Raw genomic sequence first — 22,073 nt, 5'->3', positions numbered from 1 at the left:
GTTATTTGTTTCTTTTGCTTTGAGTTCTCAGGGCAAGCCTGTGTCAAAACAAACTATTTCTAAGTATATTGGGTTTTGCATTGCTTTCTGTTATTCCCATCATGGCAAGGAGATTCCAGCTGGGATTAGGCCTCATTCCACTAGGGCTACTGCCACTTGACAGCTTTTTGAGGGGTGGCAACTAAGGATATTTTGGAGGCAGCTACTTGGAGTTCAGTGCATACTTTCTCTAGGCATTATCACCTACCACTTTACTCTAAATCCAGGGCTGGTTTTGCCACTGCTGTTTTGCAGGGCATTTTGGCAGCTCCTGCTTCCTTATAGTTTGGCCATCCTCCCTTACCTCTGCTTTGGGATTCTACCCAAGTGTAAGGACTGCAGCAATGTGAGATGAAGAACATAGTACAGTTTTGTACCTACCATAAATGTAGATGTTCGAAGATCCACATTGCTGCAGTCCAATTTACCCTCCCTCCTTCCTTCCCCTCTGTAGTTAGAGGCGGTTGTGTGGGTTGGGTTGTCAATATGAGGTATATTGTATATATTGTATATATTGTACATATTTTTAGTACTAGGATGGTTGGTTGTTTGTTTGCTGTCTTTTGGTTTTGACCTTTATTTTTAGGGTCTTCTGACATCTGGGGCAAGAAAAGACTGAGGATATGACGTCGGTCATGCGCATTTGTACCCTGACGTCCTGATGTCAGTCAAATGTGCATTGACCAACGTCAGCCTTATACTTTGATATTCGGGCCGACCGAGGACAGCGGACTACCCAAGTGTAAGGACTGCAGCAATGTGGATCTTCGAACATCTACATTTATGGTAGGTACAAAACTGTACTTTAATGAGATCAATCCATATTTGTCACTTTTGTCAAGGGTAGACAAAGATCGTGGACCAGACTGCATTTCTGTGGTTTTATAATTATATTTATCATTGTTATTTTCTTTCCAAGGAGCCCCTTCCTGGTCCTTTTAGTCGAAGCTGCAGTAGTAGGCAGTAGTGCTGCTACCTCATCTGCATGCTTCAGAGGAATCTATGTTGTAGTGACCTAGTCCAAGATTCACATGTTCACAAAACATTGCAGCTTGGACATTGTATCCAGAGCATGAGGCAAATCTGGAGAGTAGCCCTAAAGGGGCTGATTCTGTAGATCATCATAGGACCCAGGCCTACTGCTCAGCATGCATTCAGTGCATCTTAGACTGCTAGCAAAACTCATTGTATTGGAAATAGGTTGGTACACACCTTATTGCAACTCAAGATTATCTAGGGGGTGTTTGGTCAACAAAATAAACTCCCAACTCTCTAAGTTCCTGGTATGTCTCTGGTGCCTCATTGTAATGACATCGTCTCCCATTTCTCAACCTGTTTATTTTTTTTTTCTTTCCAGGAACAAACAAGCACTTGCAAACTCTCACCCATATAAAATGGAACTTGGAAAAATACTAGTCTAAAACAAACTCTCAGCTGTGTGTTTGTTCTCAGATTAGCATGTTTCACAGTTTCATCTTTTGGACCAAGAGCAGAGGAGGAAAGATGTGCCTTTCCTTTTATGGATTTCTTTCTGTTGACATGTCAGCTCCTGAAAGTTGAGGAAGGTAGATCCTCTTCCAGGTGACAGCTGCTTTGAAACTCAAAGCAAGAACAAGAGTTGCCTGGTGGCAGGATGAGTTCACTACATCTTAGACTGATGATTGAACACCCTTAGATCATCTTGAGTTAACTTCTGCTGCCAGTAGGGTCAGTTTTAGGTTTCCCACTATGCCTAAAATTATTTTATATTTTTCAGAGGCAAATGTTTTGATAGGTATAGATTACATTTGTCTGTTAGATACTATCTGACACTGAACCATCAACACTTTTAGGTACAAATTATTGCCTCTGACCTTCTGCATTTCTTACACTTGCCCATGCAAGTATACATATGTGTATGGCTTTGTAAGTAGTATAGCAACAGAAGTGTATTAGCAAAGCTCCCCAACAGAAATTATATATTTAGTAAATCCCTCCTTGCATAGTAATCTTGAGTACATGCAAGCTGAGAACACTTTATCAGTAGGTTGCTTTGCTGGTCCTAGAATTTTAGATCTGTTTCTACCAGTAGATTCACTCTCAGACAGTATATTGTTAGGGAAGGCTTAACAGATCATTTACTTACAAAGTGTTATATATTCACAAATTAACTATATGCAGCACATTAATAGCCCAGTCATAAAAAATGTGATAATTTCAATTAGCTGTCTGTTTCAGCTTGAACACTGTCCAATTTTTTATTTAGTTTGTGTTAAATGAACAACTACTACTTACAACATACTATCATATTACAAAATGTACTAGGTAACTGTCATAATGTGGTATGTTAGCTTTTTAGAACATTGTATTTCAAGCTGGCGAACCTTTTTCCTCTGCAGTTAACATACTGTTTTCATAGTAGTAAACACTTTCCTTCACTGAGGAGGTGCTCGTTGACATTGGTGCAGTGCCCGCTTGGTTTTAAGTTGCATACAATTTTTGTAATTGAGGATTTTAGGTCGGTCTGTTTTTTTTTTTTTCCTCTCTAATATGAAATTTTACCATGAGTACAAAAGGTTGAGTTTCAAGGGCCAAGTTCCATGTGTTTGACATTCATTGTGTAAATGTCAAGTCTTAAAAAAATGCCTGATTATGTGGTCATTCAGAAATTAACTGTACCCTTTACTTCTCACAATGTTGGTCTGGCTGCCATGCTTTCTATGCAGAAATAAATGTGTTTATCATAGGCTTCAACAGATGCTGTGCTGCAGCATGTAATGGTGGTACATGTCTGCTGGAGCCAGTAAGGCACCTGTGTCTTGGTTAGTCAGCTGGTGGTTGGTAAGATTTGTAATATAGTACTGGGATAAAAGACTGCACTGCAAAAAAAATCTTCCAAGTGGTGTTTCTTGGCTAGTCTTAGTCAAATAGAGCAAGCAACTTGTTGTCGAGGGGATAATTTATACCTTTGAGCATATTTTCTATTACAGGTCATACAGTAACTTACATAATAGAGTTCCTATGTACTCCGATTATGTTTAACATTAGAAGTCAAATTGCCATACTGAATATAGAAACTGTTTTATCGCTTTTGAATTTCTTGACCCATTCATTGCATGTTTACATTTTTTTTTTTGCTTCTGTTTTAATGTGAGCTGTTTTTTATTTTATTTTATTTTATTTCCAGTGCTCTTCCTGCATTACTAGACTCCGATGAGGTAAGTACACAGGCAAATTTAATTGCACATTATTACTCGTTATTAGCTATTTGACTGCTTACTGCTAGAAGTTTTAGGTACTTGCAGTATGTATTAATGGATGTCGTAATAGTTTAAACTAATTCTGAATTTCTTAATATATTAAATGTTTGTTTTTTCTATCGAGTTGTCTGTTTTCTGTAATTTTCTGCAGGACTTGTATTGCTGTAATTGAGGGTTCCCTATTAGTATAGTGATTTCCATTGTTCTATTGTATAGTCTGGAGTATTTCAGGACTCCACCATGTAATCACTGATTTACTCCAGTAATCATGCTTAGTACCACATCAGTCAAGCCTATATCCTAGTCTTTCTCAACATCAGTGTTGTTTGTACTTGTCTTAGATCGTTAATCTTCTTTGGTGTGCATGGCTTTTCTTCAGTATTGCGTTTGTATTTGGGCATTCATCTGCTGCTTATGCCTGCATTGCTAGTGCATTCCGGGTCTGAAGATTTGTTTAGTTAGTTTTACAATATAGTGGTGTATTGGAACTGGTAAGAGTATGCAGCTGCATGTTGCTAGGTTAGTCTTATAAACAAATGCCACCAAAGACACCACCCATAAGACTGACGCATAGGTGGCATAATAGTGGACTAGATAATAACCAGTATCATCTCCATGTTCACCTCAGTTTATCATATCCTACCAATATGGCAGTTTGACTGAAATCACAGTCAAGTAGCTTTGATGCTGAATACTTCTAATGGCTGTTTTACACACTGTAGAGTCCTTCCTAGCTAGCGTTTTCTGAGGTTGCCCTTCATATCACACTCATGAAAGCTTCTCTTCAGACACCTTGAAACTTACAAATATGTAGACTATTAAATGACTGTTTCTGAAAGGACTTTGATATCCTTGAACTCCATGCATTGAGGTGAGTTTGTGCACTGACGTGTATGAGGTGTATTTTGTCATATCTGTTAATGCTGTTTACACAGAAATCCATAAATCATCAGGCATTGTTCTTCATTCCCCTGTGTGTGTGTGTGTGTGTGTGTGTGTGTGTGTGTGTGTGTGTGTGTATACACATACACACACGCACACACAAGCGGCAGAATAATTACCACAGTCACCATGGCTAGGTTCTGATGAAGGATCAGGAGATCTGAAAGTGCTTATCCCATTAAAGAAAATCTTCCATTTTATTGGTGTGTTGTATACTTTGTTACCCTGGCTGTGGTGACTGTGGTAATTATTCTATTGCTTGGATATTTTGTATTACGTAGTTCTTCAGTGGGAGGCTTCCAATTTTTGTCTTTTATATATATATTTATATATATATATATATATATATATATATATATATATATAGAGAGAGAGAGAGAGAGAAAGAGAGAGAAACACATAAGCACACATGCACATGTATATATACACACATACATATATAGAAGATTGGACCACAGTGGGTGGTGAATATGTTGGAGTTGATGTGAACATATGCCTGCATGAAATGTTGAACTACCCCCTTGTGCCATACCTAGGAGTTGCAGTACTTGTAGCAACTCTTAAGTTAAGACGCAAAAAAAGAGAAAAGCCTTCTCAACTGTGGTGAAGAGCAATGTAAAAATGTAACATGCAGCTCATTGTATTCTGAATACCACAAACAGCTAAAGCCATAGCAGTTCAGCCCTGACTGCAAATGGAATACCAGCATTCATTTTCTTGCACTGCCACTCATTGGCATCTGACATTCATGCCCCAACACCTTCTGTCAGTGGCAGCTGCATCCTTAGCCCACCAATGTCCTAGCTGAATCATTATATCCAAACAGTTCATAGTGATACTATGTTCAGGGGCGGTCATTAATTGCTTTTGCTTTTTTGGGGCTTTTTTCTCCCTGCCTTTGGGGCTGTCAGGCTCCCATTTCTCCACTGCCTTGTACCGTCAGTTGATTCTTCTTGAAAGCAAGAGCCAATCAGCAGTGTGTGGAGCCATCACCCGTTTGAAGCCCAGGGTTTCAGAGTTTTAAGGGCCCCATTTTACTGCACATGCTCATAACACCACCAGGTTTTTGTGTTTGGTGGGTGTCATTGAGGGCATGTCATTTACTTCTGTGGTAAAATAACCTCTCAAGATTGCCCCATTTAAAAAAAAAAAAAAAAAAAAAAGCTAGTGCTGCTATTGGATTTTCAGTATACACCAAGGATTCTACAACAGGGAGGAGTTCCTGGACATGCCATCTGCCACCATACCCAAAAGACTGTTGAACTGACAAAACTGAGTCACTCTTCCCTTCCCCATGCCATCTCTTAAAAAAAAAAAAAAAAAAAAAAAAAAAAAAAAAATTTTCACTTCTTGACCTCAGGCTGCTTGGATCAAAGTCAGGACTTTATCTCTCTATGCCAGCAGAGCTGGCTACTTAATTAAGTAGTAAACTGTAAGCAATTAGTTAATTGCCAAACTGATGAATGAATGTAGAGACAGGCATTCATTGTGGACTTCACTGTGTTCGGAGTTTTAAAAATTAATTTTAAGTTAAAAAAAAAAAAAAAAAAAAAAAAAAAAACTTAACTAAAACTTACTGACAACCATGATGATGCAGTCTACTTGTATTTTTTTTTTTTTTTTTTGTAATCAGGCTTTTCCAAATTAAATATATTTGTGTGTTTCTCTTTAACAGTGTAAATGGGAGTTATAAAATAACTTGACTGAGATGTACCACAAGATATTTTATCATCACTCTGCCAGCATCATTAGGTTCAAGAATTCATTTATATATTATCAATTATACATAGATGCAAATTAACATAAAATTAAAAAAATATATACACCTATACTGTATGTGCAATATTAATCAGCACAGAAACACTAAAGACTTGTGTAATAGATGCTTTTAATGCATAGGCAGTTGACAGATTAAAATAAAAGCATAATTGTGTTCATGCTTAAGGAAAAAAATGGTTAAAAAGGGTAATAGGTTTGTAGTGTAAACATTCTGAATAGCAATTAAAAAAAATAGTAGTATTCCCCATTTATACTAGTACTCTACTTTTGTAGGTGAGGGAAATATTTTGTTCATATTGTAGACTAATATAACGTTAAAAAATATATGATAGTGGGTATTGAGAGTATAAAAACCTTGCAGCATACAGCTGTCTGTAAAAGGAATGCTGTTTGCACCATGTTATTTTTCCTGAAGACTGGACAAAATGTATTCAAAAAAAAAAAAAAAAAAAAAATCAGTTTCCCAATTTTGCACTTGCTGTTTGTTCCACATGCACATTGTTGTCTGTCATTGAAAGTTTCATCTCCATCTCATCTTGGACTAAAGCTGGCACAATAGCCTGCCACCTAAAGATTTCCCAAGATTCATTAGCCCCTCCCCTTTGCCCATAATCTTGTGCACGCCTCTCCAGATTTCATTAGCCACATGTTAAATCAGTTCAGGTCACACTGATCAACACAGGCTATACTGATCCAGTCTTTCTCTTTTTTGAAAAGTGTGCTCTTGTTGTAGAACCTGGCTTGTGTACATAGCTTGTTTCTGGACTGCTTACAGGTCAGTTTGTTCCTCTGTTTTCTTGCATTCTGAGAGAGATTTTTCTCCACTAGTAGTAATAGTAGTAGTAATTCGTCTGCTCTCAGTTTCAGTATTTTGGATTTGTGGTATTGTTGCTTGCTATTTGTTTATTAATTGTATATTAAGAAACCAAACTTTGTCCTTTTATTAATTGTGTATAAGAAACCGAACTCTGTCCTTTAAAAATCATTAGGTGCCGAAAAAGGATTCTGCTCTAAGATAAGCACATTAGGTGTGTTAAATGTTAAGATGAAGAGCATCTATAAGAGGATTGTAGTATTTGTTACATTCAAAAACTCTACTTTGCAAGAATGAAACATTTGAAGTTAGAAAACTTTGGGCTTCTTGTGCTGCTTGGATTTTTTCTAGGGCTTCTCTCTTCACTTCTAAGGATTCAGGCAGGAGGAGGTCCGTGGTTGATAAAGATGTTCTGCCCAGCAATGAAAACATAAATCTGTTGATTTTCCTAAACCTGCTACTGTTCAGGAGGTACTGATTGTTGAGTCTGCATTTGACATGACAACACAGTGAGGGTGTAGCTCCCTTTTAAAGAGCCTGTCTTCACTAGGATGAATGTCTGTCTTCTGACCATTCTGAGCCCAAGCTCCATAACTCTTGCAGCACGGGCTTGACATCTTTCAGGTCCTGCAGGTTTGTATCCATCCAGCTGGACTCATAAGAGAACATTGCAGGCCTTTTTCACTGTTCAGCAAATGTGGTCTTAGGAGTCTTCTCTTCTAACATTGGAGCTGCATGGCATCCTACCTGCCTACTTTTTCAGACCTATGTCCTGTCTATTCCTCAGTGTCCTATCAACAGATATAAAAGTTTCATATTTGTTGTAATGCGTTGACAGTTTCATCTCCATCTATACCAGCTATCCCACACCTTTGGCTTGGTGGCACCATCATTTTAGGAGTTTTTACTTTTAATCCTGTAAGAAATAAAAATTACATACTTTCCATAACTCTAGATTTAGAAAAGATAAAAATTTAATGATTTTACAAATAACTGTTGAGCGCTTTCATCTTACAACGACTTCATCAGAACAACTCATACAAAATCTCCATTCACTTTTAAATACAAAAATTCATCACCTGACCCACATTGGTTAAAATTTAAAGTGCTAGTGCTATATTCAAGTTCCTTCATAATAACTAAAAATACATTATTGAACAACTAACCTGACTAAATGTCAGTACACAAATGTAAATTGAAAAACATTTAGAGCAGAGTTAAAAACTTTTCACATCTCATATTGCAAAATACACATTAAAAATACTTATTAATAGCATTTATTGACATTACCTATTCAAGTTTACTAAAGGTGTGCATATCTTTACTACTATATGGTTATACCTCGACCCTAGTTTGCCAGAACTACAACTTTATTAGGAAACTAAATTATATTGTCTAAAATGGGTTTAATCGATATGTGTTCATTAATTCCAGGGTACGTCGAAGCATTTAATTTAATTTGCCACCTAACCTCCTTGTCACTAACCTTCTTTTTTATATCCCCTCCCCTCACATTACACTTGACCACTTCTAAGATACCAAATTTGAAACCTGAACAATGCGTATTATCATTAATATGTTTCCATAAAGCATTATTATTGTCATGCTTCTTAATGCTATATAAATGGTCATATATCCTGTTACGTAGACAACGGACAGTCTTCCCTACATAAAAGCAGGGGCATTGTGTACAGGTGGCCAAGTAAACTAAATTTCTTGACCTACAATTACCCTTCTGGTAAAACATTCTGGTTTTATTGTAGTTTGACAAGGTGATATCCTGAGCCTCCGTAATGTAATGACATTGTTGACATGTGCCACACTTGGTGGTACCACCACCACCACCAATTTTGTCTGATTTCCTGTTAAACTTCTCCAACAAAAATTTCATGTTATTCCCCTTTCTTAGGACAAAATGCGGCTCATTCCCCACTATAATATAAACTCTATTATCGGCCTTTAGTATATTCCAATTACGATGAATTATACTCTTAATGTCTCCACTATAGGAGTCATGTTGGAGAACACAAGCCTTACCATACTTTCTTAACACCTCCTCTTCATTGGTTGGATTTCCATCCTGTGTTGAAACTTCTGCCAATCCCACTCCCAATAAGGGTTTGTACTTGGTACCCCATTGCTTCCGGACATAATGAATAACATCCAGTATCATGTCATTTGGGTATCCTCTTTCGGCAAAAAAAGAACCAATTTTTATTAATTCACTATCCAAATCCTTCACATCTGACGTCATCCGTGCTGCCCGGATACATTGCCCCTTAATGATGTTCCTTTTTTGGGCCCAAGGATGATTACCAGAAAAGTGTAAATAGGAATTGCTGAACGTGTTCTTCCTATGAATGTTAGACTTGATTTTCCCATCGTGCAAAGTTATTTGAACATCCAAATAAGAAATTATTTCCTTATTCATATTAATGGTAAACTTAAAATGTTCACTACAGGAGTTCAGATAACCATAAAATTTTTCCAAATCATTATGGTCCCCCTTCCAAATGAAAAAAATATTGTCTAAAAAACGAAAATAACAAGATATGTAACTGAACCAATGAGTTTGAAATATGTACTCCTTTTCCCAATCAAAAACTACCATGTTAGCATATATGGGGGCACAAGCGGCCCCCATAGCAACACCCTTGGACTGCTTGTAATACTCTCCTTCATACCATATATAGTTGTGAGTCAATACCAACTCCATAAAATCCGTAACCAATAATGTCTTGTCCCATGACAAAAGTCCAGACCAGGAAATACACTCTTGGAACCTTTCCATACCCTCCTCTTTAGGTATGTTGGAAAAAAGATCGATAACATCTATTGTGACTAACCATTCAGCCCCTTCAGCAAACATGGGTTTCAGCCTTCCCAAGAAGTCCCAAGAATCCAGAACCAAATGCGGAATTTTCCTTAAGATAGGTTTTAGCCATTTGTCAATGACCTTACCAAAAGGAAAAGTCTTGGAATGGCTCCCAGAGATGATAGGCCTGAAAGGGGGGTCACATATATCCTTATGGACTTTAGGAATGCCCACTATTGTACTGATAATAGGTTGCTCAACTTTCAAAAATTGGTATAAATTCAAGTCAATTCTACCTTCAAGTAGTAGGTCTTCCAAATACAGGTCCACTTTATCATGCCCTATGTTAACTTCATTCACAGAGGATACCCCATATTTACCGGACCCAAGTAAAATGCTATTAATCTTAGAACTATAATCGTGAGAGGGGTAGAGAACCACCCCAACCCCCTTGTCCGGTTTCATAATCCGAACGTCAGGGTCCTCCTGTAGTTTTCTCAACACACATAATTCGTCCTTTGTTAAATTAAATCTTGAATTGTACTACTACTTTTTACTATATCTATATATATCCCCTAACACCAGTTTCTCAAAAGTGTCAAGAAGTTTGTTCAAGGGCGGGGTATAAGTACTTTTGATTTTGAATTCCTTATTTCCTTTGTTCTGAGTCCCTTCAAACTTTACTCCTAAATTGAGTTTTCTAATGTATTTCTTAACATCCACAACACTGTCAACCAAACTGAACCTTCCACATGGAATGAATTTCATACCCTTAGAAAAAAGGGTAAAATGCTCTTTTTTAAGAATCACATCAGTATAGTTGTAGATATAAAAATTGTTATAGGAGCTAATGACATCATTAACCGTAATAATCTCTAATTCATTGCGTCGATGACCAACTCGAGAGAGGGGGATTATCTTGTCGCCCTCCCCCCCCGTAATAGATCCCCCCCTCCATTGTGGTAACTCCTCTGATTCACTTCCCAATCCAGTTCTCTCTATAAAAAATTAGTATAATGTAATTGATTACGGTTATTGTATCTAGTGTTTCCATGGTTGTTAAATGTACTATAGGTTTGATTATCCATGAAATTACTTCGACCCTGCTTTTTTACATGAGAGAAAGTGGATTGCTTGGATTTATTAACAATATCCTTCTCCCATCTATATGCCTCACCCTTATTGTACTGCTCCAAATCTCTCTGGAGTTTTCTACACTTCCGTTCAAATTGCTTAGTTGTCACACTAGCTACCCAGTTAAATTGCGAGTCATATAACATTTCGCATTCCTCAAAAAGTAAATCATGAGTAATACAATTATTTAAATCATCTAGTTCAGCCAACAAAATACATATACGGTTGTCTTTACATCCCATAATGTATTTCATGAAGGAAAAACCGAACCCATCAAACATTTTATTGCACTCCCTTTTACTAGTTTCATCCATTACTACTCCCATTGGAATCTTGAAAAACCTCATCCCATCTGGACGACGCCGCTATCTAAACACTTTTTCAGATAATTATTTTCCAATTGTAGACTTTTCAGTAACTTAAGCTTTTTACCAAACTCTAATATGGAGTCTTTGAGGTTGAGGTCGTCATTAGCACCAGCTGCAGAGTTATTGTCTTTGGCATGCCTAGGGTTAGCGTCAAAATCAAATTGCCCTTCTAAAAAGTTGTTGTAATTAGCCCGCCTTTTAACACAGCCATGATTGTGTATTACGGGCTGCTTTACAGTACCTGCAACTTTATCATGTGCTGCAAAAGCTTAGGTTTTCTTGGGGACTGTCCTTTTGGGTCGAGCACCCGACGTGTTGAAATCCACCTCCGATCCAATTCCAGTTGCCCCAAACGCATTTCTCAACTGCAGACTATCCAACGGACGAGATCCATGAGAGGCTGGCCTGTCCAATTCATCTCCGTTCATCCGAACGCCCTGTACATCCCCATTATCTTCATTCCGAGTCTCACTACGTGTCAACGTCACAGATTTGGCGTTGTCAGCCCTAGGGTTAGGTTGAGTCATCAAGTCTATGAGCCTTGTTAGTTCTCCCCGCATAATCGCCATTTCGGATTGAAGCCCCCTAATTTCATCTCGCCTGGGGGAAAAAATTGAAGGTAACTCATCAAGCGAGTCCATACTCGCACCTCGACCACAGAATAAACCAAAAACACTGGAACAGTCAACTAGTAATACTGGCAAACCACACAGTCCGTTCCAATATATCTCCTCAAAGCACCAGCACACCACAAATCCAACGATGTAGAAAAGATAAAAATTTAATGATTTTACAAATAACTGTTGAGCGCTTTCATCTTACAAAGACTTCATCAGAACAACTCATACAAAATCTCCATTCACTTTTAAATACAAAAATTCATCACCTGACCCACATTGGTTAAAATTTAAAGTGCTAGTGCTATATTCAAGTTCCTTCATAATAACTAAAAATACATTATTGAACAACTAACCTGACTAAATGTCAGTACACAGATGTAAATTGAAAAACATTTAGAGCAGAGTTAAAAACTTTTCACATCTCATATTGCAAAATACACATTAAAAATACTTAATAGCATTTATTGACATTACCCATTCAAGTTTACTAAAGGTGTGCATATCTTTACTACTATATGGTTATACCTCGACCCTAGTTTGCCAGAACTACAACTTTATTAGGAAACTAAATTATATTGTCTAAAATGGGTTTAATCGATATGTGTTCATTAATTCCAGGGTACGTCGAAGCATTTAATTTTAATTTGCCACCTAACCTCCTTGTCACTAACCTTCTTTTTTATATCCCCTCCCCTCACATTACACTTGACCACTTCTAAGATACCAAATTTGAAACCTGAACAATGCGTATTATCATTAATATGTTTCCATAAAGCATTATTATTGTCATGCTTCTTAATGCTATATAAATGGTCATATATCCTGTTACATAGACAACGGACAGTCTTCCCTACATAAAAGCAGGGGCATTGTGTACAGGTGGCCAAGTAAACTAAATTTCTAGACCTACAATTACCCTTCTGGTAAAAAATTCTGGTTTTATTGTAGTTTGACAAGGTGATATCCTGAGCCTCCGTAATGTAATGACATTGTTGACATGTGCCACACTTGGTGGTACCACCACCACCACCAATTTTGTCGGATTTCCTGTTAAACTTCTTCTCCAACAAAAATTTCATGTTATTCCCCTTTCTTAGGACAAAATGCGGCTCATTCCCTACTATATTATAAACTCTATTATTGGCCTTTAGTATATTCCAATTACGATGAATTATACTCTTAATGTCTCCACTATAGGAGTCATGTTGGAGAACACAAGCCTTACCATACTTTCTTAACACCTCCTCTTCATTGGTTGGATTTCCATCCTGTGTTGAAACTTCTGCCAATCCCACTCCCAATAAGGGTTTGTACTTGGTACCCCATTGCTTCCGGACATAATGAATAACATCCAGTATCATGTCATTCGGGTATCCTCTTTCGGCAAAAAAAGAACCAATTTTTATTAATTCACTATCCAAATCCTTCACATCTGACGTCATCCGTGCTGCCCGGATACATTGCCCTTTAATGATGTTCCTTTTTTGGGCCCAAGGATGATTACTAGAAAAGTGTAAATAGGAATTGCTGAACGTGTTCTTCCTATGAATGTTAGACTTGAATTTCCCATCATGCAAAGTTATTTGAACATCCAAATAAGAAATTATTTCCTTATTCATATTAATGGTAAACTTAAAATGTTCACTACAGGCGTTCAGATAACCATGGGAAAAGGAGTGCATATTTCAAGCTCATTGGTTCAGTTACATATCTTGTTATTTTCGTTTTTTAGACTATATTTTTTTCATTTGGAAGGGGGACCATAATGATTTGGAAAAATTTTATGGTTATCTGAACTCCTGTAGTGAACATTTTAAGTTTACCATTAATATGAATAAGGAAATAATTTCTTATTTGGATGTTCAAATAACTTTGCACGATGGGAAATTCAAGTCTAACATTCATAGGAAGAACACGTTCAAAAATTCCTATTTACACTTTTCTAGTAATCATCCTTGGGCCCAAAAAAGGAACATCATTAAGGGGCAATGTATCCGGGCAGCACGGATGACGTCAGATGTGAAGGATTTGGATAGTGAATTAATAAAAATTGGTTCTTTTTTTGCCGAAAGAGGATACCCAAATGACATGATACTGGATGTTATTCATTATGTCCGGAAGCAATGGGGTACCAAGTACAAACCCTTATTGGGAGTGGGATTGGCAGAAGTTTCAACACAGGATGGAAATCCAACCAATGAAGAGGAGGTGTTAAGAAAGTATGGTAAGGCTTGTGTTCTCCAACATGACTTCTATAGTGGAGACATTAAGAGTATAATTCATCGTAATTGGAATATACTAAAGGCCGATAATAGAGTTTATAATATAGTGGGGAATGAGCCGCATTTTGTCCTAAGAAAGGGGAATAACATGAAATTTTTGTTGGAGAAGAAGTTTAACAGGAAATCCGACAAAATTGGTGGTGGTGGTGGTACCACCAAGTGTGGCACATGTCAACAATGTCATTACATTACGGAAGCTCAGGATATCACCTTGTCAAACTACAATAAAACCAGAATGTTTTACCAGAAGGGTAATTGTAGGTCAAGAAATTTAGTTTACTTGGCCACCTGTACACAATGCCCCTGCTTTTATGTAGGGAAGACTGTCCGTTGTCTACGTAACAGGATATATGACCATTTGTATAGCATTAAGAAGCATGACAATAATAATGCTTTATGGAAACATATTAATGATAATACGCATTGTTCAGGTTTCAAATTTGGTTTCTTAGAAGTGGTCAAGTGTAATGTGAGGGGAGGGGATATAAAAAAGAAGGTTAGTGACAAGGAGGTTAGGTGGCAAATTAAATTAAATGCTTCGACGTACCCTGGAATTAATGAACACATATCGATTAAACCCATTTTAGACAATATAATTTAGTTTCCTAATAAAGTTGTAGTTCTGGCAAACTAGGGTCGAGGTATAACCATATAGTAGTAAAGATATGCACACCTTTAGTAAACTTGAATAGGTAATGTCAATAAATGCTATTAATAAGTATTTTTAATGTGTATTTTGCAATATGAGATGTGAAAGGTTTTTAACTCTGCTCTAAATGTTTTTCAATTTACATTTGTGTACTGACATTTAGTCAGGTTAGTTGTTCAATAATGTATTTTTAGTTATTATGAAGGAACTTGAATATAGCACTAGCACTTTAAATTTTAACCAATGTGGGTCAGGTGATGAATTTTTGTATTTAAAAGTGAATGGAGATTTTGTATGAGTTGTTCTGATGAAGTCTTTGTAAGATGAAAGCGCTCAACAGTTATTTGTAAAATCATTAAATTTTTATCTTTTCTACATCGTTGGATTTGTAGTGTGCTGGTGCTTTGAGGAGATATATTGGAACGGACTGTGTGGTTTGCCAGTATTACTAGTTGACTGTTCCAGTGTTTTTGGTATAACTCTAGATTTGTGTTAGCAGCTTCATGACTAACCCAATATTTTTAACACAAAAGGAAATCAAGTTCATGATGGTTACTTCAGCATGTTACTCAAAGTTTATAAAATCATTCATTTAAAAAATAGTTGCCTGATAGTTTCTTTACGAAAATGTAAATGTGCGTCTCCAACGATGTAAATTTCTCTTTGCCCACCAAACACAGACCAATAAATACAATAGTAACTGGCTGAGAGATAACCAAGGCATCTTAATGTTCCATTTATATGCTGGTCACTGAAATATAAAGCCACCATACAAGTAACGAACCAAAAAGATGTAAAAATCCACCATGTAAAAACGAAAAACTCTGTTTATTACATAAAACAAATCAGTAAGCGCTTTCACTGTAGCTTCGTCAGACCGTTAACATTCAAAAATGCCATCCTGTTGGCTTTTATATAGATCACATGCCTAATTAAACATTTGCAATCAAAGCATTAAGGCTATATGTTTCATCTTGTGCATGTTCACAACAATTGTGAGAGCATATTATATTCACAAGTTCCTTAGTGTGCGCAAGCATTATATTAAAGATGTCCCTTGCAAACAACCTAGCGAAACTACAGCGTAATAATTAAAATTCAATATACATGAGTTTTATAAAAAATATATATAAAAAATATATGTATACCTCAACAGCGACATATAATAAACTAGGCGAAATGATGTCGCTGTGAAGACATTCAGCATTTTGCTAGCTGAACATAAATTCATGCCATAATCAATCTTGTGCTCATAATAAAAATACAATAAGCCATAAAAAAACTTTTAGTGTAAATGTAAGATGTTCACTCGTCAACTGCTCATAACTACTTAACGCCAAAATATGCAAGTAATGTAAACATGTACTTTGTTAAATATTAACAAATAAAATAAGCTTTTCTTAATAAACGCTGTTGATTACTTTAAAGCTATAGATACCGAGGAATACTGCCTGTTTCTAAGAAATTTTTCTAGCATCAACAAATACAGATACAAATCCTCTCTGATCATATATGCTAATTTTTCAGTTCTACACGTGAAAAACTATATATATAATACACAAGTATATTCCGTGTTACAAACCTGCTATAGTTATCGAATGTCAGCTCTTAATTTACATCCTTTACATTTGCATGCTAAGCGTAATGGAACGTTGAATGTACCCATCTATTAGCTCACTATTATTACTGTAGGATCACGCTTGAAAGAATACAAACTCTCTTCATATTATAAATAGTGAATAAACGAATAATGCAAAATTCTTGCTACATTAATAATTTCAACATATTTAGTAAATTACATAAATAAAAGAGGAGATAAATGACGTGCTGCTATTACAGCCAAATGTTCATATACCTCTGAACGCTCATTAGTTATACATACCATTCAAGAATAAATAAGGGAAATAAATGACTTGCTGCTGCTGCAGCCAAACATTCATATACCTCTAAACACTCATTATTTAAACCTACCCTTCGGAAATGGTGATACTAATCCTATGCTACCCTTTCCACAATATTGTCATCATTAACTATAATTAATTGCTTTTCTATAATGCTTCTAATACTAAATTATTGAATTTATGAATTAATTGTCATAAAAAAAAAATTATTATTATTTATGCATAAACATATTGCTTATGAAATCTATTTTATTGTACACATTCATTTAATACGCCTAGCCTTCAGTATTGCTTTTATAGAGGCTCTCTCATTTAGGCCCCTGCCCTTGTCCACCCTAAATCTCATCATCCAATTAACCTCTCTCCTTTCTATATAGGAACATACCCTTGTGGAAGATGTAATTATTGTAATCACATAGAGGTAACATATTTATACATCCAGACATATGACAAACCTTCTCCTTTAAAGTGAACGCTACTTGTAACACTGAAAATTTGGTGTATTTAGCTACATGCCAAGTATGCCAGGCGTTCTATGTTGGTAAGACCAACAGGACACTCAGGACTGGGATTAGAGAACACCTCTATGCCATCAGAATTCAGTACATAAATAATGCTTTAGCTAAACACGTTAGTAATCATGGTCCACAACATACTTTTACGTTCATGGCCATAGATAACATTCTCCCAATGGTTAGGGAAGGCAATATTCGTAATACTACAGAAAGGAGAGAGGTTAATTGGATGATGAGATTTAGGGTGGACAAGGGCAGGGGCCTAAATGAGAGAGCCTCTATAAAACCAATACTGAAGGCTAGGCGTATTAAATGAATATGTGTACAATAAAATAGATTTCATAAGCAATATGTTTATGCATAAATAATAATAAAAAAATTTGTATGACAATTAATTCATAAATTCAATAATTTAGTATTAGAAGCATTATAGAAAAGCAATTAATTATAGTTAATGATGACAATATTGTGGAAAGGGTAGCATAGGATTAGTATCACCATTTCCGAAGGGTAGGTTTAAATAATGAGTGTTTAGAGGTATATGAATGTTTGGCTGCAGCAGCAGCAAGTCATTTATTTCCCTTATTTATTCTTGAATGGTATGTATAACTAATGAGCGTTCAGAGGTATATGAACATTTGGCTGTAATAGCAGCACGTCATTTATCTCCTCTTTTATTTATGTAATTTACTAAATATGTTGAAATTATTAATGCAGCAAGAATTTTGCATTATTCGTTTATTCACTATTTATAATATGAAGAGAGTTTGTATTCTTTCAAGCGTGATCCCACAGTAATAATAGTGAGCTAATAGATGGGTACATTCAACGTTCCATTACACTTAGCACGCAAATGTAAAGGATGTAAATTAACAGCTGACATTCGATAACTATAGCAGGTTTGTAACATGGAATATACTTGCGTATTATGTATATAGTTTTTCGCGTGTAGAACTGAAAAATTAGCATATATGATCAGAGAGGATTTGTATCTGTATTTGTTGATGCTAGAAAAATTACTTAGAAACGGGCAGTATTCCTCGGTATCTATAGCTTTAAAGTAATCGACAGCGTTTATTAAGAAAATCTTATTTTATTTGTTAATATTTAACAAAGTGCATGTTTGCATTACTTGCATGTTTTGGCATTAAGTAGTTATGAGCAGTTGACGAGTGAACATCTTACATTTACACTAAAGAGTTTTTTATGGCTTGTTGTATCTTTATTATGAGCACAAGATTGATTACGGCATGAATTTATGTTCTGCTAGCAAAATGCTGAATGTCTTCACAGCGACATCATTTTGCTTAGTTTATTATATGTCGCTGTTGAGGTATATATATATATATTTTATATATATTTTTTTATAAAACTCATGTATATTGAATTTTAATTATTATGTTGTAGTTTCGCTAGGTTGTTTGCAAGGGACATCTGTAATATAATGCTTGTGCACACTAAGGAACTTGTGAATATAATATGCTCTCACAATTGTTGTGAACACGCACAAGATGAAGCATATAGCTTTAATGCTTTGATTGCAAATGTTTAATTAGGCATGTGATCTATATAAAAGCCAACAGGATGGCATTTTTGAATGTTAACGGTCTGACGAAGCTACAGTGAAAGCGCTTACCGATTTGTTTTATGTAATAAACGGACTTTTTTGTTTTTACATGGTGGATTTTTACATCTTTTTGGTTTGTTACTTGTATGGTGGATTTATATTTCAGTGACCAGCATATGAATGTAACATTAAGACACCTTGGTTATCTCTCAGCCACAGTTACTATTGTATTTATTGATAGTTTCTTTAGTTTACCGTAAGTGGTTTAAAATTAATTTCCTGGCTATAAATTACTAAACAGCCAGGGTCTCCTGCCCATCTATAGATGAAGGACTCCATGCCAATTTTAAACAAAATAGTTTTGCCAAGGCAGCATCCAACACATCCATAACAGCTTTACAAAGTCTCTTCTTTGTTAAGCAAGCTGCAGATAAAGGGAACAGACAAAATTCCACAGCTTTGCTTTTCTTGCTGACAGTAACTCTCCCTTTGTTTTACCTACTTACTGCAACACAGCACTAATACCCCTGGGCTTCCGGATATTGGCCAAGGCTCTTGCCACCCCCATAGTGCCTTTTTTAGGCAAGGCTCAAATGACAAACCTACCTCCCTAGAAAACACAAGTGGAAAAAAACTAAGGGTAATGCTGCTCAATGCCAGAAGTCTAAACCTCAAGATGCACGCCCTCGAAGCCCTCCTCAGTATGGAGAACATCAATGTCTGTGCAGTGACTGAAACCTGGTTCAAGGCTCCTGAGAGCACCCCAGCACTATCAGGTTTTACCTCATATCATGCTTTCCAGCCCCAAAACTTGGACCAAACCACAAAAGGAGGGGGAGTATCCATTTTCATCAAAGATACCCACACCTCCAGTTTAGTGGCAACGCACAAAGCATCGGAGACTATCCAGGTGCAACTAACCATAGGCAAAACTGCCTTACAGTTTGTAGCATGCTACAGACCACCCTCTCAAACTCAGGAACCCCACACAGCCTTCCTGAAGACACTGGAGAGTATGAATGTCTCTCTAAATACCATCATTTTGGGAGACTTCAACTACCCAAACATAGACTGGGAACATTACTCAAGCCCCAACACCCTAGCCCAAAGGTTCCTAGAATTCATAAACTCAAATGCAATGGAACAACTAGTCACCATTCCCACAAGAGGAGACAATATACTAGAACTGATCATCACAAACATGGGGACAAAATGCTCCACACCGAAAGTATATCCCTCTTTGGTAAGATCAGACCATAAATTAATCTCACTGGAAATCCACATCCCGCCCCCACCCCCTGCACAAAAGACCACAGTGAAGAACTTCTCAAAAGCAAACTTCACACTTCTTAAGACTGAAGTGGTATTCTTCAAGGCCCCTGGGCCAGTGGAAACCACAACCCACACTGCTGAATCCTTTGCAAATGCCTTCTATGGGCACCTTCAAGAATGCATGGATCATGCAATCCCAAATAAAACCAAGACCCATTCCCCAAAGGCAGGTGCCCGGTCTGGTGGACCCCAGCCATAAACAAACTTTACAACAGGAGGAGGAAGCTACTACATGACAGAGCAAAATCCCTAAAAGGGAAGGCGTCTCTGATCAGTACTAGCAAAAAACTACGATCATTCATAAAATCATCCAAGGCCAACTTTGAGAGAAAAATCTCAAAAGACACAAAAGACAATCACAAGGCCTTCTTTAGCTATGTTAGAAACCTGGGTGGAAACTCCCAGATATGCTCAGAGTTAGTCCAAAATGACACAAAATACACTGAACCCACTGACATTGCCAACATTCTGGCAGACAGGTTCAGTGCAAATTTCTCTTCCCCTCTCCCCAAAAGGAGAAATAACTATCCCAGCAGAGTGTAGCCTCCCTAACATCTCAGATGCCCAGGTGAGAGCCGCCCTCTGTAAAGCTAAAAACACAGCATCAATGGGACCGGATGGTGTCCCGGGCTGTGTGCTACATGAACTCCAAGAGGAACTAAACCCACACATAAGGCTGCTGTTTAATCTTAGCCTTACTACAGGATACGCACTCCAAAGAGTGGCGTACGGCAACAGTGGTCCCACTTCACAAAGGCGGTGCCTCTACGGACCCTGGAAATTACTGCCCCATAAGCTTGACGAGCCTGGTCTGCAAAGCTATGGAGAGGATCATTATGGAACTCATAAACAAAGACATTGGGGACCTACAGACATTGGATCCTACTCAATTTGGCTTTGTCAAGGGCAGATCCTGCCTTTTGAACTTGGTCGACTTTTTTGAAACAGTCACTAAGGCCATTGATGAGGGTAAGGCAGTTCACACACCCTACCTTGACCTTGCAAAAGCCTTTGACACAATACCCCACTCGGGCATCATAGACCAACTCACCAGCTTAAATGTAAACCCATATGTCACAAGATGGGTTGCAAACTGGCTCAAGGACAGAACCCACAGGGTCAGAGTTGCTGGAGCTGTGTCAGACTCTAAGCTAGTCACAAGCGGTGTCCCACAGGGCTCAGTCCTGGGACCCCTCTTGGTCGGCATTTATTTTTCCGAAGTACAGGCAAACATAGGAGGATTGTGGCTGACAAAGTTCGCAGATGACTGCAAACTGGGTGCCATAATTGATACTCCAGCGGACACAAACATCCTTCAGAGAGGCCTCATAGAAACGGATAATTGGTGCCAGAGCCATGGCCTTAGGCTGAACGCCAAAAAATGTATAGTCATACCCTTTGGGAAAAACAAGGTACCGACAAATTACTACATAGGCGGTAATCCATTAAGTACGGAAGAGGTAATCGGGGACCTAGGGACCCAGGTTGACAGTAACCTCTCATTTGACACTCACATTGCCAAAGTGGTTAGGAAGACCTTCTATATTGCCCACCTTATCATGAAGGGTTTCACATCTAGATCAAGAGAGGTCATTGTGCCCCTGTACTCTTCTCTTATCAGGCCAGTGATTGAGTACAATGCCCCATTTGGGATGTATCTCACCCGACACCTGCAGCAGTTGGAAAGACCCCAAAAGTTCCTCACCAAGAGGATAAAGGGTCTTAAACATATGTCATATGCTGCCCGACTGAAAAAACTCCAGCTCTATTCAGTCGCATACTGCCTACTCAGAGGTGATCTGTGCCTGACGTACAAGGCCATGTCCAATCCTGAATTAATGGACATGCTCCACCTCAGAAAATCCAAATCCATCAGAGCCACGAGAACAAGTGGCTTAAACCTCAACACAGAAATAAATAGGACATGCTGGAGGGACAGATTCATAACCCAGAGGCTCCCTACACTCTGGAACAGAATCCCAGTCCATGTTAGGCAGAGCCCCTCACTGACTCTATTCAAGAGAAATCTCGATGAGTGGATGGGAGATCGTAGGTTTACCCCGGGGGTCATCTCTTT

The 22,073-nt window shown here is 37.4% G+C and overlaps 1 protein-coding gene across 1 annotated transcript in view; it reads left to right on the top strand.

Annotated features, from left to right (window-relative positions):
• Positions 1 to 22,073, top strand: part of LOC122804259 (transmembrane protein 87A-like) — a gene marked incomplete in the record, with an annotated part of 1,166,529 nt that overhangs the window by 1,133,178 nt on the left and 11,278 nt on the right. Inside the window, 1 exon segment of the mRNA XM_044074023.1 lies at positions 3,206 to 3,236. Within this exon segment, the coding sequence (XP_043929958.1) occupies positions 3,206 to 3,236 (31 nt within the window).

Source organism: Protopterus annectens, chromosome 6.part0 (assembly GCF_019279795.1).
Source record: "Protopterus annectens isolate FY-2018-M chromosome 6.part0, PAN1.0, whole genome shotgun sequence".
Classification (NCBI taxonomy): domain Eukaryota; kingdom Metazoa; phylum Chordata; order Ceratodontiformes; family Protopteridae; genus Protopterus; species Protopterus annectens.
This window is presented reverse-complemented; position numbering and strand designations above follow the sequence as displayed.